General features: G+C 42.2%; 2 protein-coding genes across 2 annotated transcripts in view; both read right to left on the bottom strand.

The window, feature by feature from the left end:
- Positions 1-2,179: 2,179 nt before the first annotated feature.
- Positions 2,180-4,828, bottom strand: gdf3 (growth differentiation factor 3). The gene is made up of 2 exons (XM_086219337.1): positions 3,939-4,828; positions 2,180-3,248 (listed from the first exon to the last, which is right to left on the bottom strand). Exons 1-2 carry the CDS (start codon positions 4,243-4,245, stop codon positions 2,392-2,394), a joined length of 1,164 nt encoding a protein of 387 aa, XP_086075463.1. The 5' UTR covers positions 4,246-4,828; the 3' UTR covers positions 2,180-2,391.
- A 1,029-nt stretch (positions 4,829-5,857) lies between these two features.
- trappc10 (trafficking protein particle complex subunit 10) overlaps positions 5,858-23,862 on the bottom strand; it is a 28,202-nt gene continuing 10,197 nt past the window's right edge. Inside the window, exons 4-23 of the mRNA XM_086220841.1 lie at positions 22,302-22,501; positions 21,886-22,081; positions 21,521-21,632; positions 20,498-20,745; positions 19,914-20,060; positions 18,443-18,557; positions 16,112-16,188; positions 15,811-15,902; positions 15,146-15,286; positions 14,710-14,819; positions 13,352-13,884; positions 13,107-13,248; positions 12,447-12,605; positions 11,410-11,639; positions 11,164-11,264; positions 10,908-11,031; positions 9,530-9,694; positions 9,186-9,366; positions 7,965-8,159; positions 5,858-7,887 (exon numbers count right to left, since the gene is read on the bottom strand). Of these exons, the coding sequence (XP_086076967.1) occupies positions 7,640-7,887; positions 7,965-8,159; positions 9,186-9,366; positions 9,530-9,694; positions 10,908-11,031; positions 11,164-11,264; positions 11,410-11,639; positions 12,447-12,605; positions 13,107-13,248; positions 13,352-13,884; positions 14,710-14,819; positions 15,146-15,286; positions 15,811-15,902; positions 16,112-16,188; positions 18,443-18,557; positions 19,914-20,060; positions 20,498-20,745; positions 21,521-21,632; positions 21,886-22,081; positions 22,302-22,501 (3,516 nt within the window). The 3' untranslated portion in view covers positions 5,858-7,639. The remainder of the gene's footprint in view (positions 7,888-7,964; positions 8,160-9,185; positions 9,367-9,529; positions 9,695-10,907; positions 11,032-11,163; positions 11,265-11,409; positions 11,640-12,446; positions 12,606-13,106; positions 13,249-13,351; positions 13,885-14,709; positions 14,820-15,145; positions 15,287-15,810; positions 15,903-16,111; positions 16,189-18,442; positions 18,558-19,913; positions 20,061-20,497; positions 20,746-21,520; positions 21,633-21,885; positions 22,082-22,301; positions 22,502-23,862) is intronic.

Consider the following 23,862-nt stretch of genomic DNA (forward strand, 5'->3'; position numbering starts at 1 on the left):
GAAAATAATTGCAAAAGCAAGAAAATGGGGTGTTACGTAAATATTGAAAGATGAAACATCTCCCAAAGATTAGCTGTTTGGTCTGATAATACTCTTCCAGTATTTCCTACTTGGAAAACTTCTTTTGGGTTTTAATGGATACATCAATAATTTAGAACGCAGTTTTGTTTGTAAGTATTTGTAAGTATGTTTTGTTCTTACAGAGCATAAACCGCTGCAGCACCAGACAGCGGCAGCAACAAGCACAATAATCCTGACATCCAAGGCGACAAGTCTTTTTTTTTACTGTGGTCAGTATGTTGATATCCCTGGAGGGTCCAGCTGCTCATGACGAACACCTCCTGAGTAAGACTCCTAGGCACTACAGGGGCGATTTCATCAAACCCTTCCAGGTCAAGGGGACAATACACACATGGACCCTGAATCCCTCCAACTTCAAGGATATGGCAGATTGGCTTCAGAGCCTTTCCCTCAGGATGCTCAGAACCATCTGCTAGAACGGCCAACACCGGGGCCACAATGGAAATGGAGCTCACAAAATTTATGAGGCAATGTCAATATATCATCAATATATCACACAAAGGCAGCAGGTCGTCACAGAGGGCCAACAGATTTTGCTGACAAAGCGTGTCGTACCTCCCGCAGCTGCAACTGGGTCTGCCCTTGCAGTGGTAGTGCTGAACACTACCTCTCCTAGAGTTCCCAGACAACCTCGAGGACCCCTGAGCAGATCTCATAATGGATCAAAGGAGGCAAGCGATGCCCAAAGTGGGGCCACGGGGGCCACACATAAACACCTCGTCCACGTGAAGTTCTGAGGGCATTAACCAGCCTCATTGCTTAAGATATGAAAGGGTGATGAATGGATTTATATCACCAAAAACACATCAAGACAGACAAACTTGGAAACGATCTGGAAATACAATGTGTGCCGCAGCTCTAAGATGTGGAGCTGCTTCCATCTCAATCAAAGGCGTATGTGGTGAGAGTCTCATGGGCCTGGACGGTTACGATGACTGCACAGCGAGAGCGTGTAGGTTGATGGTTACTGTCCAAGACGACAGAGAAAATGATTCCCAGCGTTATATTAAAGACTAAAGTACTGCCATTCATGCAACTTATTGTTTGTAAGTTACAAAATTTTAAAAATGACTCCCTTCCAATCCTAAACGCGTAAAGCTAATTCTAATCCCTGGATATACTGAGGAATTTTGTTTTTACATGTTCAGTGCATCATTCTACATCCGTGCTCGCAATAACAATCTTTCTGTCTCTCCAAATGTGACGTGGAGCCAGGCTCGGCTCCAACTGCTCATAAACTATCGAGGAATCTTTTCAAAATTCACCACAAAGTTTTCTGACTTCCAAAAACTGCTCACTGGCTCTGCTTTCATTCTTGGCAGCCCGAACGTCTCGCTATTTACTACAAGCTGTCAGCAGGCGCTGGACGTTTTATCAGGAGGCAGGTGAGATAAGATAGTTGACAGCTCTTTTATCAGATAAGAGCGACTGGTTTCTATCAGTGAAACATTTAAAGCACAAGGATAAACTAAAGGTTCCTACACATAGATTTCCACGTCAGAAATGTTTGCTCCCCAACCCGTGCAAATATTTACCAGCATATGTTTAAATCTAATTGTGACAAGCTACATGGTTCGATGCAACATAATCATATTTTCGAGTAAATCAGTATTTACAGAGCCCTGGACTGGCGATTGAGAGGAAAATTGTGTCCGTTTCAAACAGAGGAAAGAGACAAATGGCAAAACGTTGGGAACCAGTTCTGTCTTGTGGCCGTGAATGCACTAAACTGAGGGAACAAGTTCCATATTGTGGACACAAAAAAATACAATGAATTTGCTTCTATTCTTTTTTTTAAACATTTCTTGGAGCGGTCATGATTACAGCTTCACAAATGCAAGGGGTTTTACCTGTACCTTCAGGTTTGAAGTTGTCATTTAAAAACACCGCTTTGCAATTTTGACATCTTTGACATTTAATAAAACTAAGCATTTATGTTACTCTTTTCACGCATATGACGTAGTGTACGCCACACTAATGAACAACTACAAGAGGTTGTTCAAGAGTCAATAAATTAGTTATGTGGAGATTATGGTCACCGATCCAGTGTGAAGAACGCATCATCCATATTGGTGACTGGAGAAATACACACATTCAACAATCTAATGTAGCATTACTCCAAAGTTTGTTAGCCTCAATCTTTATTTTCAGAAATCTCTTTATTTCCTGGAAGAAAAAAAAAGTGACACTTTCTAAAATCATAGACAAAGAAAATACACTTAAAACATTTGATCCACAAGTGAGACATTTGTTACATTTATATCAGGACGCTAAAAAAGAACAAGTAGATCATTAAAATGTCCCCCTCTCTCATCGGCACCCACACTCGTCCACCACCATGTCCTGATAGTGCCGAAGCACCACGTTGTCATTATTGTCATAGTAAAGCATAGAGATTGGCGAGAGGCGGATGGGCACGCAGCAGGGCTGTGGTGTGCCATGTGGGTCCAGGGAGTGAACCAGGGTCTGTAGGATGGCATGGTTGGTGCCGTTCAGGCTCTCACTGAGAGGGAACGGGCACTCTCCATGGCAGTAGTTGGCCATGTAGCCCTGTGGAGCAATGATCCAGTCCTGCCAACCAACGTCTTTGAAGTCAATGTAGAGGCGGCGAGCCTTGCACACATTGCTAGGGGTCACAGGAAGGTGGACGGCGCTCCTCCTCTGTCGTGAGCGACACTGGTGGGGGTTGAGAGACACGGCCACCAGCGAGGCCTGGATCAGAGGTAAGGGTAACGTTGGTTCCACTGGGAGGAAGTTCCCGGGGTGAGATGGGATAAGGTCTTCTGGATGGGAGCTGACAGGCAGCAGTTCCAAAACCAAACCGTAGTTGTATCCTGGTTTGCGCCAGTTCTCTGCCAGTGAGGTGAGGTCCATGGTGATGGAGGTGAGTTCAGGCTGCAGCTGGACTGACTGGGACAGCAGGAGTCTGCGGTTAGCCTGAGGATTGGCTCCCTTTAACGTGGCTCGGATCACTTTATACAGAGACACACTGAAGGTGGCGTGGGGCCCCTGCAGGACCCCAGCAGGGCTGAATGAATTCCAATGGAACTTGACCTCTAGCTGAGCCAGGGACAGGAGCTCAACAGGCTGCAGGACGGACATATTGAAGAAGAGCTGCTTCTCCAGACAGGCCTGACAGCTGCTGCTCCAGCCAGACACCAGCCTGCCTGCACACACACACACACACGCACACACACACACACACACACACACACACACACACACAGGTCACTCCAAGTCACCAACAAAGCATACACTGGCTTACCTTACACAACTGATTTTTTAAGCTTGTTTTATAGATTTAATTTTTAATGAAGGTTTTAATAAGTCAATCAATGTCACTGAACTTTGATCAGGAAATAAAAGTTGTTTCAACCCATTCAAAAGCAATCACGGTGTGGTATTTGAGGGGATTTCTTTTACATTCAATGATGTGTGGGCATTTAAAAATATAGTTTGACATAATTAGCCTTAATCAAATGTGATTTATGTTAGTGGCCTGAATATAAATCAACTTTAACCAGCCGTAAGTGGCAGCTGGCAGCCAAATTTATCACATCCTGAACATGAGTTTCGAAGAGAGGTTATGATGCCTGAACGCTTCGAAGAGAGGAAACTGATGTCTGCTTCTGGCTCTCCAGAAAAGAACACTCTTCTTTGTTAGAATGTGGCAGTGAGAGGTTTCCTGGCTATTTTTGACATCTCTTAATATCTTGAAACCTAGAATTGGCCGTACCATGTAGGTAATGGGTGTGTTTATCAGGGAATGCATGATGGATTAAATGATAAGCAGAACAACCCAGCAGAACATATGGTATGGGCCGGATCAATATCTAGCCTCAATATTACAAGCATACCTTGGTCTTGAACATAGCGGATGATGTTGCCGCGGACTCCGTATTCTGACACCGTGCAGGGGTCGTTCTCCTGGGCTTTGATGCTCTCGGACCTCCAGAACATCCTCCAGAGCGCGGTGGGGACGTGGCGCCGGGGCTGGTGGCTCCCTGCGGGCCGGGGTCGCTCGGAGAGCCCCAGGGAGCTGAGGAACAACCGCTCCTGGGTCGTCATCTCCTCCACGTGTGACAGGGTAAGCACACGGAGAACACACACCACTAGCAGCACCAGGCGAGCCATGTTTGTCCTCAAGTTTGACCGTCTTTTCATGGCTGTCCCCGGTCCTCCAACGGTCCGTAGGATGTTTGTTTCAAGCAGCCAGACCTCCCAATGAGCAGCCGCTTCTTAGCGGTGATAAGAGTGGGCAGGCAGGTAGACGATAAGCCAGCAAGGGGGGCAGGAACCACTAATCCAGTTCTGTGTTAATGTGGCTGGGGAGGCTGCTACACATTTTTTAAAACAGTAACTATTTGTCATACAACTATTTTACATCATGTTTCAGTATATTTTGACTCAGGGCCCGAAGTGGAAGAGGATCTGGGTCAGAGATGGCACTAAATGGGGTCAAGTCATAGCGGGCCAGCCAAGTTACTCCACCTTATGGTGACAGTGACGGGGACCAAACACAACCTTTTCTACGTGCACCATTAATTGAACTAACGCAGGACAGCTGGGGGAAAGTTATAGTTGAAAGCCTGATGAGGTTAAACAGCCTTTTCTGCAACACCCATCAGGTTCTACAATCCATCCTGAGAGAGGGGAGGCTGTTAGACACCAAAATGAAGTCCCATGGAATCCACGGCCAGTTGATCTGATCATGTCTCAAGTGTAGCTGTTAGCACTGACAGTGAATTTGATGTGATGAGTAAATACAGAGTATGAGCCCATATTGTGATGTATCATGTCTTGTCTTTGGGATCTCTTAACTGTCGCCTGGCACAACAGTTGCTTTGGTGATAAGTAACTCATACACGGGGCCCCAGTGGTGATACGACACTGCTTTTTTGAACAGTTTCAGGCAAAGGTCCCTTGTCCTTTGACAGTGTAGGCCGGGGTGAGGAAGTGTTTCATTTTAATCAATATCAGCTGCCTTTCTAAGAAATGTGTACGAGCCTTTTACTGCAGCTGCCATCTGAGGTCTCCATACGCCAAAGTGATGTCGAGATGTGTTCGGGCTTCCTTTTTGTCAACATTACTGACAATTTCTACTGGCTGGGGAACACAAATCAAAAATCGATCTGATGACCATTGTGAGGCTTGCTCTGAAAAAAATTGTCTGAGAAAATCTGGGTGAATATTGGATAAAAATTTGTATGTTCACACAACACGTCTACTTTTTGGGAAAGGAGCTCTATTTCTCCCTCCCCAGAGCCAGCCTGGTCCTCCAAGCCAGCCTGGTCCTCCGATACGTCCTCCCGTCGAGGAGCCAAGACCCCCAGAGGCCAGCTGGTTGCGTAGTACAAGGAATAGCAGTTGATGGGCATAGAGCATTCAAAGACTTTTTCCCAAAACAATCTTTGCTTTCATTAACATAACAAGGGCTCTTCCTGTGTCAGGCCCTGGGAAGGATGGCAAATGAGCGCATTGCTCAAAAAGCTGCTGGTAAATCTAAAGTGTATATACCGGTATATATATATATATATATATATTTTATTTTTTTTTAACTCGAATGTGGTGCACTTGACTCCAAGGAACCAAATAGTATTTCATGTTTTAAAACTGGCCGACTGTTTAAGTTCCATACATAAAGACACCACTACCTTAGCCTTGCACTTCAACATCTCCAATGAATCAAGTAGCCAAATGAAACCTCACCGTGCTGAAGTCTGAGTTCACTTTTTCGTCTGACGTTCAGGAGTCGGCATCACCACAGAGCCGCTGTCTGCTGAAACACCACCACACGGAGTCGTTTCTAATGAATTTTTTAATACAGTTGTCGATCAAAGATGGTTTTGATTTGGATTATTAATAACAAATCACTATGTACAATGGCCAATAACAGCATGAGACTGTTTGTGTGTGTGTGTATATGGGAGAGGGGAACAGGGGGAGGGAGGGAGAGAGAGAGAGGATGTGGGAAATGACAGAAGTAGTTGACATTCATTCATTCAAATAAATGAATAAATAAATCAACTCATTGACCTCATTCATCTATTAAACACCAAAAGGTGTGTGCATAGCTTGGACATGGATTTGGCAACACACAGAGTAAAAATATAGACACACACACACATACGTACACAAACACACAGTATATGAACAATCTGCTGAAAGGTAAGACAGTAGGGGCAAATAATGTTCATTAGCTGATCCTTAATTTAAAGTCTCACCAAACATGAAGACCCTCACTCACACTCACACACACACACACACACTCACACACTCACAGAGTACTACAGATGAACAGAAACACATGTCACTCAGAGGATTTTGTTGTCATTAATAGTTTTAGGTTTGAGTTTCCTGCTGATGCTTGTGTTTGAGTCAGAGGAGACGGGCAGCGTTGTCCAGTATGAGATGATTTTGATTGATTGACACGATTGTCGATTATTCCCTCTTGAGTTCACTTGAATATAAACGTATGTGCGAGTAAACACCATCTGTGATGTCATACCGTGACAAACACAGAACCTTTTCGAGGGAGATGGAATCGACATAAGTGGTCATTGTTTCAAGAATTATTTCTAAACACATTCATTGATGTCTGTCCTTCTTATTCAATACATTTTTTGCAAAAACATGGAGAAAAAAAATTAAGAAATCTAAAAAGCAAAAAAATTCAAGAACCTATCAGAATATCTGCTTTAGTGGTTTGGACCAAGACAGGTTGAAGTTTTGTCTAATAAACTGACTTGGTGTGAGTGAGCAGGCTTCACCTTATTTATTGATCATAAATTCTTGCCATTATGAAGAGAGAAATGAGAGATGAAAAACCTTCTTCACACACTAATCTTGATATTCGGACATTAGTAAGCACCCTGTCGCTGCATCAGTCACCCTCCACACACTTCTCAGGATATATGATGACAAAAAACACGAACTGCAGCTTTGTCTGACTCAAACGTAATCATCAAGTCTCCAAAACAGACGACTCACAGCTGCACGACTCAATCAACAGAAGCTGCATCGAGACACACGTCCAAGGCTTTGGTGCATTACAGGACAATCAGGTGTGTTCTGGGTCAGAGGGAGCACAGTGGGCACTCATTTGATTCAGTACACACACACACACACACACACACACAAATATATGTGCGTATGTACATGTGTATATGTATACATACATATACACACACATGTATATTTATAGGTACATATCTATATCTATATATCTATAGATATATAGATATTTATAGATTATTCTTATATTTATTATTATAAATCCATCCAATGAGCTATGTACAAAGTATGGCAAAGAAAAATCTTTATTTAAATTGATAAGCAGATGACATTGGCTCTTCATTGTGTCTAGTCCGCAACATCTCCATTGATGTGAATATGTCATGCTTTGGGTTGGGAAGTGGGGAGTCCATGCTGGCAATCTGCAGCAGTCTTTGTCATGGACTCATGGACCTGACCTGCCCTGGAGCAAAAGCTCATCAGAGTCCATCCAGGGCCTGGGTTCAGTCCAACAACACGAGGACAGGTGGAGTTGCCACCAGGGTCATGTAGCGTTGACCTCCATGATATGGTCATCAGTGGCGGGAAGCACCAGGACCTGACATGTGTGGCTGTGGTTGAATACCTGTCCGGGGCTGAAGGGCTCAAGCCGCGGCATGGCCACACCTTTCTGCTGTTGATCACTGCTACCCACAGAGTGAACACTGCCCCGGCTGCGGATGCTTGCTGTGTCGGCTTGGTCATCCAGCGTCTTGTCCAGCAGGGACAGGCTGTCATTCTCCACACAGCTGTCTGTGTATTGCAACACAACACGGGTATTTAGGAATGAACTTGTAGCTGTGTGTAAGTGCATGTTTGCAGGGTCTTACCAGGGTCTGGCTGGATGGCCACTGCTGCGGTGTGAGGCAGGTACTTCAGCACTTTAATCTTAGGGAAGGGAAGGTGTCCGGCAAACAGAGGCATCACTTCGATCTGCACTTTGTGGGTTGCGTTTGCCGTCATGGGCATCAGCACCATTCCTGAACTCTTCCCACACACTGCCCAGTTACTGCTGCTGTCAGCCACTTCAGACGTACACGCACAAACAACAAGAAACAACCCAAAATTATACTCTTAAGGAACTCACCAATGCCTGTTGTACAAAACTGAATATTAAAATATTAACATTTAAAAAGAGAGAGAAAACTATTAATGCAGATTAAACCCAGTTATTGGAAGATCTTATTCTGCAAAGATATTTTCCAGCTATACTGCACATGTACATTTTATTGGATGACTTCCATGATTTAAGCATTACTTCACCCACAAAGTGTAATCTGCTTCTCAGTTACTCTCAGTTAGGTGTCTGGATGTCATGTGAACATGTTTCTCCCCACCGGTTTAGTGACGCCAGAATTCAGACAAAATGCAAAGCCTCATATGAACACCTTAAAGCCAAAGGTGACTATTAACAGCAGCAGCAACACCATCCATAATGTCAGTTTAAAGACTCAAACACATTGTCCAATGTAGTCCAAGTCTTTTTTTAATCTTGTGGTGCTCTCAATTATCTACAAAGAATCTGACTTGAGCAAAAACAAATCAACTAGAACATGTCCAGTTTGGCACGACTGTTACCCAGGGTGAACAGGTTCAACTGAGTGTGCCAGCTGGACAGGCTCTTCTTTCTGTGTGTTTAGATCCAAGTTAAGTGTGTTGGTAGTGCATTATTCAGGTGGGTAAAGAAGATGTGGATTATGCCAGATGATACCTTTAAGAGACTGTAAACAGATGATTTTGAACATTTTTGTGGTTGTTAATAGTCGTTCTCCCTTAGCTTTACACTGATAAGTTGCGTTTCCCGATTTCCTGAGAACTTAAGAAGTAATGCAGGAGTTCAGGATGCCTGAGTTTGCGTACTTTACCTGTGTATGGTCTTACTGTATACAATCACTCTTTTTGTGTGAAGACATTTTTTAGAATTTGTTTTATACAGGATATGGAGTCTTTCAGCACAACTATAACTGCATATTACACTCTCATGATATGTCTTTGTGTTTGTTTACTCAAGATAATTAGTGCACTGGGTGAAAGCCGTTCTCCTGGCATACCTTCATACATAAGTTTGGTGGTTTTGGGGCCATCGGTGTCAGTCTTGCTCTCCTCTGCCAACTCTCCCTCAGCAGGTTCAGTCAGTCGTGTGATACACACTTCTAGCCCGCAGAGAAAACCAGAGCGACAGTGCTGCTCGCCAGGAGGAGGAAGGATCTCAGCTCTTACGCTGTACAATGTCTGACAACATCAGAGAAAAGTTGTTGAGGGTGGGAAACTCTGAGGGGGGGGGGTATGCTACCTAAACTGATACATTAACTACATCAACCTGTTCTTAGATGATGATAAATGAGTTGCAGACGAACTCATTTCAGAGCAGATGAAACAAGTTGTGTGGACTTACAGTGACTCTCTCCAGCTGGAACTGATAGTGGAAGGGTTTGAAGGAAGAAATGTCTTGGTTGGGTGGAGAGAAGTTAGCGGAGAAAACACACTGGAGGCAGGAGGGCAGGTCATCCTTCCACCTCACTTCCCACAAGCAGAACACACTGTGCTTACTGCACAAAAGCTACACAAACATAACACATAAGATGAATGAGGGGTGTGATGTCAACATCCCTTACTGTAAGTCAATCGAGCGTGCCCATCAGCTGATCTCTCTCACACGCTGTCTCTCTCTAAATCTGTTCAAATTAATAAATTCGACAACAGCAGCCACGGCAACAAATTAATGCAATAATATGGATGCTGTATTTGAGCCACACGCAGGCTTGTGTTGCTAGTGATAAATATAATCTGTTGCTGATAAGTAAGTGAATTAAAAACTTTGCAAAAGGTATTTGCAAAGAGAGCAGGGAAGTAATCACACGTGTTGATCACGGGAGACGCAAATGGAGGTGCATTTAAGAGCCATGTGTGAAGACACTCCTCAAAGCTGCCCACTTGTGATGGGATCACCCTGGACGGATCTTAATACCAAGTCTGCCACATCTGAAGAAAACTGTATTCCCTCCAGCATTACTCAGGCTGCGTATCCTTCAAAGATACTGAATACTAGTACCTGGAGTTCAGTACAAATTCCTGAAGGATACTTTTTTCAAATCAAGATTTAAATACATTTCAAATCTGAATATACAATAAATATTACACACACATGCAGATTATGCTACAAGTGTTATCAAGCCTTTGGCATTTCTTTCACTCAAATAGTGTCATAACGTGACAATACAAGCCGACTCACCAAAAGGTTTTTAAATCTCTGTTTCAAATCTTTCTTTTCACATTTCAGCATGTTGGCTTTTTCCACTCAGCTTTACAACATCAAAAATAACTGTAACTTAAAAAATACTAAAGTATTGAAGATGAATACCCAGCACTTAAAATAGATAGTTTTGAAGATGCTGATTAAGAGCCAATTTAATATATGTGCCGAACAACATAAATGTACTGAACAAGATACTAACAGTTAAAAAATGGAATATTGTTTATTGTCTTTTTCATTGGTTAAAAACTACACTGAAGCACTGCTGTTGCTTTCGGGAGTAGCTGAGAAGTTCGAGTACTCGGACAGACAGGTCTGCTTCACTCTCACGTGCTAAACCACCTCAGCTGACTCTTTCCTCCTTCGGTGGACATGAATCCGATCAGAGGTTTACAAATCCTTCACAAGACAATGAATAACCATGAAATATTTTATTTTGCTTTTTTAAGTTTCATGGTTAGTGTGAAAAGCATTCATGGAACCATCCTGCCTTCACTAACACTTGTTATTTCCTGCTCACCTGTTTTGTTTTAGTGTTGAGGGATTGCAGCTCCAGTGACGCGTGCTGTTTCTCCGTCAGCTTCACTTCTGCCAGTGTGAAGTTCACATCGGACACATTCTGCACACACACCTGGATGTACTTCCTGTGTGGTCAAATGACAAGTCAAGAAATCAGGCCTATGTGCTTTATGTGCTGGAATATGTGGTTTCAAAGCTGTTTATATGCACATGTGAATTTTTTTTTTTTTTTTTGGACACAATAGACAAACTCTCACCTGTTACCAGCAGAAAGCAGTGAGTGTTTGGTCTTGAAGGGGATGTAGAAGGTGAGGGCAAGCAGTGTGGAGTAGATGGACCATGGACAGTCAATGGACATCTGTGGGCAGACACAGATTATTATAGGAATTAATTCTTTCCTTTTCTCTCCGTCTACCATAACTATCTTGTCTGTCCACATGTATGTAACTCCAGCTGTAATTCATCTGGTATTCTAGAGGGTGCGTTTATCTTGTGGGCCTCACCCTCTGGTCGATGGCTGTCATGGGTGTGTCAGGATGACTGTAGCTGCGTGGCCGGTGGCGGACCTCTCCGTTGGTTAGCCTCTCATTGGCGGGCCGGTCAAACCCTGACGGGATGAGGCACAGAACCTCTAGCTGGAACTCTAATGTGTGGTAGGGAGGGGTGGGGGGCAGGCTGATACTGGTCACCTTCTCAGATGACTGGATGGAGAGGGCGCTTTCACCCAATACCTCTGAACACAGGAACAGACAGGAGAAGAACATGACCTTGTTGCAGATGTGCACGTGTTTGTTTATGGGCACATAAATTGGCTGGTTATAGGGGAGCTGCAGGAATTACACATTTTTGTAGATCGACCCTGCAGTTAGCAGGGATGGATTCCCCGAACCGTTTTGATTATGGCAAAAATGTTAAAGCACTGCAGATGCAGGACTTCAACATCACTGCAACTTAACCTCTTGTTAACAATGCTGGTTTTAAGGCATAAGAAACTTGAAAATTCATTAGTGCAGTACCTACTGCCGTGTTTTGATGCCAGACAACAAAATGCTGAAATATCTTGAGCAAGTGGGAACCTCAGACCTTATTTCAGGCGTATAACCAAAGATCCAACCAAAAATCTCTCCCTCACTTGGATGAGGTTTCAGTCCAAATGTATTGCATATTTTTTGGAATTTTCCGAAAATCAGCAAAAGAAAATGCTAATTTATGCTCGTCTCTTTCCCTTATCGAGCCAGACAGTTTATTCCATAATTCATTCAGTCCACATCAAAGCTCATATTGAAGCATGTAAACTGGCAGTTATACAGACAAAATTCAGATTAGATGGCATTTATATAGACGTCAGTATTTTCTTTGACCAGCATTTTTTGGCTTCATGTTCAAACTTGCCGAGTTAAATCTCGACATGTCCTTGAGAGTGATTTTTAATTTGTTAGCTATGTCTGAACACAGACTTTGCCGTTTCCAGCACCATTTTCTAATGCAATACTTCAAAATATGTTGTAAACACACTGATGGACACAAAGTTATCACACACCAGCAGCAGGGTTTGTGATGCGGGCGGTGCAGCTGGTGGACGGCAAGATGGGCATGGTTTCCGTATTGCTGAGCTGCAGAGCATCTCCTTTCTTCACAGCATAGTGGCCGGTCAGGAGAGTGAATTTCACCAACTGAGGCAGACCGGCCAGCAGTGGCTCTGGAAGAGAATAGCTACAGTGAGCAACGCCCCCACACACACACAATGGACTTTGAGGCTTCATAATATTGGTATGCCAGCTTTTGTGAGCTATTTCTACGAGTTCATAGTTATTAAGCATTACAAAAGAAACCCCTCCCACAGATTATCTCCACCTGAACACCAGCTCCCAGTAACTCTACACGGGTTAAGTCTCCCTCCTCAGTATTGGCCCAGACAGAAGTTCTTGCCTCCACTGATAAAGCTGGTAATTTCTTTTTAAGATGAACACAGGCGTGATGAGCTCACTAACATTTACATGAGCATCACGCACATCGAGTTGTCATGGCTTGTTCTGTGAAAAAGAGAAGACTCAGTGCAGCTCCTGTTTCATAGAAGTTTTCTAGTGAAAAGGCACAAATGTGCAGTTTCAGGTTTCATTTCATGCTGTATGAGCAGACAAGCATCAAATATTGCACCCTAGGTTGAACATTTACTGCCTGCGTCATAAAGGATTCTGACCTGAGAGAGGTTCCACAGACAGCTGGGGCTCCTGAGAATAGACTTCATACTGGACTGATGGGTAGATGTGAGGGAGAACGAACTGCACCTGACCTATTGTGGCACACAGCTGACGCAGTGTGTACGTGCCAGGTTGTCCACTCTACAGAGACAAAAAGAAAAAGACAGACAGAGCAAGAGAAAGGAAATAAAGGGAGGTTTTATGAACTACATAAGAGAGAAAAAAGAAAAAGACATCAACTCACTGGTGCTGTAAATATGATGCTGTTACTCCCGGGCTCTAACGTTACATCCTGTACTTTCAGCATCTGTGCTCCTTCCTTCAAGGCAACAGTAGGAGGACTGATACAGTTGGGTGTTTCAGGTGGTGAGTTGCTGTCATGACGACGCATGATCAGGTGAGTGTTCTTACACACCACTCCTGTGGAGTTGAGAGAATTGTCTGAAGGACTCCGATCCTGAATCTCATCCAGTTCCAAAGGAGGGCTGACATTCCAGGAGGAGGGAGGACCCACAGAAGAGTTACCCTGGCTGAAATCTATTGTCCCTGGGTTACTTTGTCTCTGACCTCCCTTTGGTCTTCCATGATTGCCTCCATGCTCCAGGTCAAAGTGAATGGTAGCAGCTAGCTGTTGAATGTGCACCGAGACTGGCATCAAACATCTCAGGGTGAGCTCCACCTGCAGGACAGCTCCAGAGTGGACAGAAGCTGTGGCTGGACGGAACTGGAGCCGTGTGAGCTGAGCAAAAATGCCCATACTGAGTGTTACTTTGAGAGCTGTTGAGGAAATAAATCAAATTTAGTGTTAATAAACTACAGATAACTACAAACACTATGATTACTGCCTTGTGTTTGAATATCTCTACCAAGTAGTTTACTTCCAAATCTGTCTAGAGCCCATAATATAATGCGTATCGTCGTCCAAAAATGGGATTCAATAAACTGTGATGGCGTTGACTGAAATGTGTTTCCACTAAATTTGCTTGTTGAATGTAAAATGCTATCAATTCATTTGAGTCACTGAGTAATTTGTGTGAAAATATGTATCATTTAGTGTGCGTACTCCTGTGTTTAGCAAGGCCAAAGTGACCTTTGACCATCAAATTCAAATCAGTTCATCCTAGAGTCTGTGTGAATCTTTCTGCCTAACTTTGACAAGGTCATGTCAGGTGTTTCTGACATGTTGATCAGGAGAGTGGGAGGGACAGGCATAAGACCACCCAAAAAAAAAAAGCATAGAGACATAAAAATACTGGGAATATGTTAGGGAATGAAAGTGTGAGTGAAAGAAAGCCACAACAAAAAGTGCAGTGATGTTTCATCCACTGATTCCTTTTTCCTTCTTGCAGTCAGTTTACCAGTGGAATTTAACTAAGATTGGAAAGTGAAGCATTCATCATTGAATACCTTGACCTGTGAAACAAAAGATCAGCCACATACATGATCAATACTTTTTTTCAATGTGCTCACTTTTGAAGGAAAGCAACAACAAACATAACAGGGTCTTTGCCTCGGAGTACCTTTGGGCTCAGGCCCTAATTATTCAATTTCTATTGGGACTGTCTGCAAAACTATGACTCCTGGAAAGCACTCAAGACTTACAGGGATCTCCCGACTTGCTAGCAAAGGTCAGAATTTCCTCACAGAAATGTTTCCTCTCGTCTGTGGTCAGATTGACATCCCCAGCCAACAAGGCACTGGTCTGCAGGGAGCTGCAGTGTTGTGAAGGAAATGAAACACTACAGAGGAGACCAGATTACACCTGCTCCTGCACTTATGTTCAACGACTTTTAACACATAGACCATATATCCATCAAGCATGTGATATTATGTTTCAATAATGACCCTCGTGGAAGGTCGTCAAGGGAATTAGTTTGATAAAAAAAATAATAATAACTGAATTATACCAATCCAATGGGATTTTTACACTGGATTTTGGATGATTGCTGAAAAGTAGTTCTACGTCACAAAACAAAGTTTGAGACTTACACATTTTGTTGGCAAGACAATCTTTTTCAAATTAACATTTGAAGGATACTCTACTGTTCTGCCCAGTAATTTCTGACACTCAGCAATCTGTTTCCTGGTGTGAGTTACGGGGAAGCTCCACCCCTCTGACACGTATGACTTCAGAGCATCCTGCAAGAAGGTTTCTGCCCGCTCAGGGTCCCCCTTCCTCCTAATCAAGACACACAAACAAAATTTCAAGACCCTACTAGAAAGCAAAGGATGTAAAAAACAGCTGGTAAGTATCAACTGTGACTCTACTCTGTATGAGCGTTCAAAAGCATATCTTTTCTGAGCATTCACAAACTTAACATGATCTTAGGAATTTGTCTGTTAAAAGATGGTGTGTTGACATTGGGTGGTGGTCTTATCTGACTGTCTGTAGTAAAAAAAACACATAGTAAAATTGTCATTGTTACTCTTATGTATGAGTAAGATGTCACTTTTAAACACTTTTATTGCTACACGTTGTACAGCACCTACACACCGTTTGTAAACTAACAGTGGTGTTATCATTTATTCTGCCAGCTGAGACATCTTCGCATGACTGTGTGGGTGTTAACGAGCAGTGATAGACAGCTCCTGATACGATGCCTTAGACTGAATAATTACAAAGAGCAGTGTGGATGCGCAGGAATTAAAGGTTACACTGAGACCCAAGTGTACCCTGAAACAAGCAGCTTTGCCTGTCCTTACATGTAAAACTCAGCCAGGCTTTTTCCCACCAGTCTGGCAGACCTCAGCCGACCAATGGCCCTGTACATCTCCATAGCAGCATGAGACAGTTCCTGATACAAGATGGGGCAAATATGGGGGCGGAGGAAGCAGTGGGTGAGAGCCGAGGGAAGAGGAGAGGAGACAGAACTGTTATAAGTAAAGTTTCCAAAGGATTGCAACGACTGTAAAACTGGGTCAGGAGTTTAGAGAATGTGTGTTAACTTCCTTTTTTGCCAACAACTGAAATAAAACACCAAGCTGTTGCAAGGAATTGACTTACAAGATAGTGCCTTTCAAAAGCCTCTACAGATGACAAAGCTTCTTTCAGCTTTTTGTACGGGCTCTGCAGACTGTTGACTGTGGAGGAAGACAAAGGCACACAGTTATTTATTGTCATTCAAATTAGAGTCACGGTTCCTCAAAACGTCAGAATCGACAATTAAAATAGGTCAACCATGTTCATATTGCTCTGTGTGAAGAGAATATACAAACCCTAAAAACTCTGAAACACTAAGCTGACTTCAAAGAGCTACTGCCCACAATGACCACAAGAAACACTAATTAATGTCTGGTTTTTAATGATACTAATGAAACACCGCAAAGACTACAGCTACACGATCATCATAGATGTCGTCATGAACTGGTGAACCCGTTAACCAACTGTTATGATCTTTACCGGTTGATGCAGACGGGTTATAAAACTCTGCATTATGGTAGACACACAGAAGTCACAAAACAAACAACTCATCCAATCAACAACGTCAGAAGCACAGCCATATTTCAATGACTCAGAGAAAAATATTGGACAGTGTAATAATACTAAAAACTTGAATTCATATAGCAACTTTCAAAAAAACCAAGACTGCTTTGTTGAGGTATACAGTATTAAGTACAAGCCACAGTCAAGAGTAATGTTATCATGTTACTCCTTAAAGGATTACTACATAACTCCTTAAAGGATTACTACAGAACCCCTTGCAAATGAACAAAAAAAGGCAAGTGGTCCATTGTATGAGGTACAACCTCCTGTCATCTGATAAATAGGCTTGTGAAAGGTAAAAAAAACCAAAACAACTAATCAGATGTGCTCGTGAGGATTATTATGAACATCAGTGCTATTGTGAAGCAGATTTCCACTGCTGTGAATTAACAGACTTTCCCTGGAGGAAAAAGGCAGCATGATCACATGACACTATTTGTACATGGAAACAGGAGACCAATGTCCAATATGACTCTGGAGGACTCAGGTAGGACTGGCTGTACCCTGACGGCTGTTAGGGGAGCAAAAGAAGTTGCAGATGTCTCTGCTTGGAGGTTCATTGTGGGATTTCACTGTGTATGATGGGGCAGGCACTCATTCGCTGCCTTTTAATGTTAACAGGTTAATATCCGTTGAATAGCGCCGGTTAACGTTTAAAATGACCATCCCTAAAGCTCATATGTCCTGCACCTTCACCACAGTAAGTACATAACCAGGATGTCATTTCTTTTTGGATTTTTATAAAATATTGTGCATCAAAGAATGACAGCCTAATAACTGGCAGAAGTAGCTGAAAAATAAGAGTTATTACAAGCTACTACCTAAAAAGCATTTACTCTTTCATTTGCTTATAGAAGAAAAACAAAAAGTATGAAAAAGACAAAGAAGCTGAGGCAACTGATTGAAATCCTTTAACCAACGGGTGGAACAACATTTGACAGCCAGTCAGTGCTGAATTGACTAACGACTACAGGCAACAATGGGCCATTAGAGTTGTAAAGTGGTGGAAATTTTTTTGTTAAATTTCTAGAAAATTCGTGGAAACTTTCAGTTGGCAATTAAGCTCCGGACTTTGTGAATTTGTTACCAATATGTTTTTGCAAATCAGTCTTAAAGTTTTCATGGGAATTAATTTGAACAAACTGGAATAAACCAGACATTCTGAGGTAATTCATACTCAAACCAGTGGGAGTAGTTTTGCATTTGCTTTGCCACACTTGTGATGAACAGTGAGCTGGGCCAGAGGGCAAAGCTCTCGATCTACTACTCAGTCATTGTTCCTACTCTCCATCCATCCATCCATTTTCTACCGCTTATCCTGTTAAGAGTCACGGGGGTGGCTGGAGCCTATCTTAGCTGCCATCGGGCGAGAGGCGGGGTTCACCCTGGACAGGTCGCCAGTCCATGGCAGGGCCAACACACAGAGACAGACAACCATTGGCTCTCCCAGCCACACCTACAGTACAGTTTAGAGTATCAATCAGCCTCGTCCCCTCTTGATGTCTTTGGACTGTGGGAGGAAGCCGGAGTACCAGAGAGAACCCACGCAGGCACAGGGAGAACATGCAGACTCCACATAGAAAGATCCTGTGCTCAAGCCGGGGCTCCAACCCGGAACCTTCTTGCTGTGAGACTACGGCGCTGACCACTGCACCACCGTGCTGCCCTAATTCCTATTACCTATTATTCCTAACTAAATTTACTGTTTATGCGCAAATATTCCCATTAATTCTGACGGAAAGATTCTGAATTTAATATCCACAGAACTGGAAATCTTAGGATACACACACACACACACACACAAGTCACCTCACACTACTTCTATTGAACTGCAGCACATGAAAAACACACCTGTTTCAGGTCTCTCATCTCCTAGTCCAGCCAGCAGATCCACAGTCCTATTCAAGTCTTCAGATGTTGGTCCCTTCTCTGACACCAGGCCACAGTGGTCACCAAGGGACTTCAGCTGGAAAGGACATAATCATGTGGATATTTATCTGGAAATGCATCCTCAGGGGTGAGAGTAAAAAAAAGGCCCCACCACAGGAGATTATTGAAATACCATGCACCTTTTCTGCGACTGTAAATTAAACAGATGAGCCTCATCAACATATCATAACTGTCGATCCAATGTACTGTATATGAATCAGTGCAGACAAAATACTGAGAGGTGTTCTTAGTATTTTGTCTGCACTGATTCATTTGCAATGTACTGTATATGAATCAGTGCAGACAAAATACTAAGAACACCTCTCAGTATAACCCAGTACAGTTTACCAACACCACAAATAACAGCCTCCAAAATGACCATTAAAATCAACACCTCTCACAAACAGGGTCAATAAAAATGGAGCAATATAATCCTCATGAAGGGAAGGTTTATTGCTGAGCTGTTGTGTTATAATGTACTAAACCTGTCAGTGGCTGAGCAGTGTATTTCCCCACAGGAAAACTTTTTCAACATCTGTTTTCTCTAATAAGATAAAGTTTTCAGTCTGTTCATTGAACTTAGGTCATTTTTATTGCAACAAAATAGGATTGTCAAGCAGACCAGCACTGTCATAAAACCCTGTAATAAATGCTGCATGCATCTTTGCAATTTATATACAATATACAATAATAGATCTATACATGGCATCTGTGTATCGATACAATATGGCCACGCAAAACAATAACTCTGAACAATCTCAGGACAAGGATTCGTGCGTGCACCCCCGTCTACAAGTGACAGTTATAGACTGCTTATCAACAGTGGTGCTGCACCACCAGCGGGGAGTGTGTTTTTGAAATGGGAATGTGGATATCAATACTGAAATGATCAATACTTCTGATATTCATATTTTATGTTGTGATTCCATCAACATAAAAATCTAAATTTCAAGTCCTTAATTTCACCAGTTATTGTATTCTTTTAAAATCAAATTCATATCTGACATTGACAAAAAATAAAATGCCTTTGTCCTCATTATGATACCATTATTGTGAATTATTTTTAGCTGCCATAATCATTCAGTTAAAAACCCGGCAATGCTGTATTGATTTCCTCCATCCCCAATAAAAAGAGAATAGCATTTCATTCTTTTAACTACCGCATTCTGACATTTCCAAAGCAATGTACCAGTAGAAATGCTCTAGCTTGAAAACCTCTGACAAGTCACTTTCAGCTGTCTACTTGGCAGTAAAATGACCAGACATGATGTTTTAGTCCTCAGTTACTAAAAAAAAAAGATTCAAAGATGGCTTCAATCAACTAAAGGTTTATGTTGGTGGTTAAACAAAGGAACAAAGCCAAAGTGACAAAAAAGCAGCACATTTGCGTTACCTTGTCAGTAGCGTAGGCCCACAGGCCAACAGTGTGGGAGCAGTTTGCAGCTAACTGAGCCTGATCACAGCAGCCTTCGATCCTATGCAGCACCTCCAAACAACTGAGGAAAACCCAGCAGTCCAGCGCCCCCTCCAGTACTGAAACCTAAATGACAACAGCAATATATTCAGTTTTTCAGTGAAGGGCAGCATTCAAAGCATTCATTCAGACACATTAGGGAAAGATGCACTGGTGACACCATCATCACCACTATCAATACCACTGGATCGGCATTTCCTCTAGGTCACTGGTCTTCAAAAAGGATCTTCCCCGAATACCCGCATTGCTATAAATATGGGAGATTCCTCGACTTGATTTTTGACCCCTTGATTTTTCCACTTGACCTTAACCCTGGCATCAAATCAGACAGATTTTCTAACATGTTTCATACTCAAGAGAGAATGAACCATTTGATCATCTTTTTTCTAAAGCCTGAGGCAAGGATGACAGCTTTGCATGAGATATTTCTGTATTCAAGGGGACATTTAGAACCCTCCATCAGAAACCACGTCATATCTTAGCGCCTGCCACAGTCAAATTACCTCCAGCAGGTGGAGCTCCTGGACACAGTTGTGCAGCAGCTCCAAGGCTCTCTGAGTGACCTCCCAGGGCCTTTGGAGGAAAATGAGTAAGGTGCACTGACGGGAGAACAAGTAGCTCCTCAAGTCTAGTAGACTGGCCTCTCCTCGTTGAATCCCATCCCTTTTCTCCATGTCAATAGGCCTCCGGAGCAGCAAGCCGCTCCAGTTACGCACTGGGGCGCAAAATGAGCCGAGCCAGTTAGCTGTATCTGTTGAATCACATCATGGGTCAGACAGGTGGGGTGGTTGCAGTACATCCAAAAAAAAATTTCAGGGCATGAAAAATCCTTAAATTCATATTGAAAATGATGTTTACTCTAAGTATAGCAGGCCAACACTGAAGTTCCTTTTTCTTTAACCCTTAGTCAGAAACTCAGTGAGAGCAAAACTCTTGCAGGATCAATCTGGTCACATTCACATTGTTACACAATCACAGCACAGCAGGGCCAGCACTGCTTCATCACTTTTCCAACCCAGATCTATCTTACTAATCATGGGGGTAATACTAGCTTCCCTCCCAGCAGAAGCTTGCTTCTCTAACCTTTTAACCATCTCTGCCTCACGGAGGAACTCAAATATTATCACCTTGATGACTACATTTTTTGCAATCCATTTATCATTTACGACCTTGCATTATACAGAGGACCATTCATGGTTTTATGGATTTTTGAAAATACATTTAAACAAAGTATGCTATGCTTCATTACTGTTAACCAACAGGCCTCCTTTCTCCCATTCTCTCCACTTCTTTTTCACATGGGACATTGACCAGTTTGCCTTGAGAAGCCTGCAGGCTCGTTTTGCTTACGAAGTTATACACACTTTGCATTCTACAAAAAAATATTTTAGTCTAATTGGTGTTTTAAGTTAAAATGCTGTAAATATTGGTCAATAACGGAAATTTTTTTTTAAAGAATCCATCAATAAAAGCTAAAAGCATAAATAAAAGAATCCAAATATATACCTGGGTGCCTGGATACGTACCTCCAGCTCCAAAGTTAAGGACATACTGGGTAAAAAGAGCATCTAGTTCATCATATTGGACCAAGGCATCTTCAAACTGCTGCAGCATCTCAAAAACAAAGGCTAACTCCTCCTATGAAAAGAACACATATATCCAAGTGAATAAAACTCAGTGATATATAATGTAAATACAGTAAACAGCCACCATCTTCTGATTTGTGAAAAGCCCTCTGAGTATTTTGGGGTTTGCTAGCATTCTCTTATTTGAATGACTACAAAAATACTACTGGTTGCACAGGCACAAGCAGGCAGGTAGGTTATTAATGTGGAAAACTTTCAGTCCTCATACTTCCTAATTTCATACAATCAGCATCTGTTCTTCATACCTGGACCATAAAGTATTCACAGAAACTCCAGCCGGGCTGGGTTCGTTTCTCTCGGAGAGTACGCATTTCATCCTCGAAGCGGCCCAAGTTCTTGGTGAAGGACATGAGGAGGAGGGTTCGAAGCTTGAGCAGCAAGGAATTCCAGGATTCCTGAGACCGAGACGACTCCTTCAGAGGATCAGACAGCACTACACACCTGGATCAAAGGACAACAACGTCCATTTTATTTAGAAAATACTGATTTAACCAACAACATATTTACATATTTATGTATTAAAAGTAACTGTAAATTAATTTAAATTTTATCTTATAAATATTGTTCCATGGCAGTCAGACAGATGGACTAAAGTAAGGGAAGTCTGCAGGAAATGAGTCAGATACCCAGTCCCCCATACTATCAGCAAGTTTCTCATCACCTGTCATTCTGCTTGTTGCAGAAATCGCTGCGGATCTTGTCCACGATAGAAGATCGAGGCAGGATGTTGGTCTTGTTCTTCTTTTTAGTATCATTGGTCTCTACAACAATGATGACCCAATCGGCTGACCCGTGACCTCGCAAACTGTTCTGCCAGCGCACCATGTCCTCCTTCACAGAGCTTTTATACGCCTCTGTATCCTAAAAGACAGTAGTGCTTTATTATTGCGATATCATGCAGATTTCTAAATCAATATATACAGAAGGGTGACAAATTACAAGAAAACCAGCATGGGTCTTATGAGGGTGCTGGGCCACCATGTGTCCTAACAGAGTCTGCAAGTCTAGAACTGGACCTCCACCGAAGAAATGAACAACCTTCTTTCAACAGATATTTCCATCATTGATATTTTTATGATGATGGATTTATCAGCCCCAAATCATTTGTAAACTTGAGACATAACTCAAATGTACTTCACACTGACAGTGTTACAAAAAGCACAATCGAAGGAAGGAACGGAAAACCCCTATTGAATTTGTTCAATGAATCTCACACTGAGGACATCAGAGAATAAAAACTACAGAAAGATGCAGGCAAACAAAAGTTGACATTCTGGGATAAATGTTTCTTTGTTGACTACAAAATGAGCTTTTGACATTAACAACTGTAAATAAACAACCACAATTTTACAGAATAGTCATGTTTCAATGACTCATTTCAATACCACATATAATAAAAACATACATAGTATGAGATTCTTATACAGAGTAAACAGTGAAAAGTGTAGATCGGTGGGACCAAGTTGTGACTGGCATTCAAAGTGTGAGCTGCTCAAACCTACAGTTTGTTTTGAAATGTCTTGAACTAGAAGAAGAAGGGGGACATCATTTAATGAGTCAGTCATTATGCAACAGTGTCTTGTCCACTGACAGGAAAAGGCATATCATGAAATGCTGGTGTTGTGCAACGTTTTTGGAGTGAAATTATCCTTCCTGTTTGTATTTTATTTTGCTTTTTAACATGAACATTGTGGGTTGTGCACACTGAAATTTAAAGAGGTTTATAAATCTTTATGTTGATCGATACTTTGATATGTTTTTGTGACCTGTATCCATACAGCAAAAGATTTGGTCATTGGGAGTGTTGCATGGCCTACGTTGATTCCAATCATTCAGTAAAATAGGTCCAAAGCTACAGCCATATTCTTTGTTGCGTGTGTGTAATATATATATTATATGATATTATATATGTGTAATATATATATATATATATATATATATATATATATATATATATATATATCACAATCATAGCGTACTGCCTACTTCTGCTGAACTGAGACACGATCAGCCTTTTAGTCATAGGATTTGCTGCACATCTTAGGAGTCACAGGATGGATGGCAGCTCTGATTACCATCAATGGTCCTCATTCATAAAATGTTCTGAAGAGCAAATTTGTTTTTACACTTGACAGGACTTTTTAACCCCCCAAGTTAATCTTACAGAGAGGAGGCAAAGCTTGTTGGCTATTTGTATCTCCTTGTTCCTGACATCTCATGGC

Source organism: Aulostomus chinensis, chromosome 12 (assembly GCF_037954235.1).
Source record: "Aulostomus chinensis isolate RoL2024-O1b breed Wild chromosome 12, RoL_Achi_v1.0, whole genome shotgun sequence".
Lineage (NCBI taxonomy): Eukaryota > Metazoa > Chordata > Actinopteri > Syngnathiformes > Aulostomidae > Aulostomus > Aulostomus chinensis.

Coding starts and splice junctions, on each gene's coding strand:
- gdf3 (XM_086219337.1), bottom strand. CDS start 4,245: ATGAAAAGACGGTCAAACTTGAGGACAAACATGGCTCGCCTGGTGCTG. Junction 3,249..3,938: donor CCGCTATGTTCAAGACCAAG/GTATGCTTGTAA, acceptor GTGTGTGTGCAG/GCAGGCTGGTGTCTGGCTGG.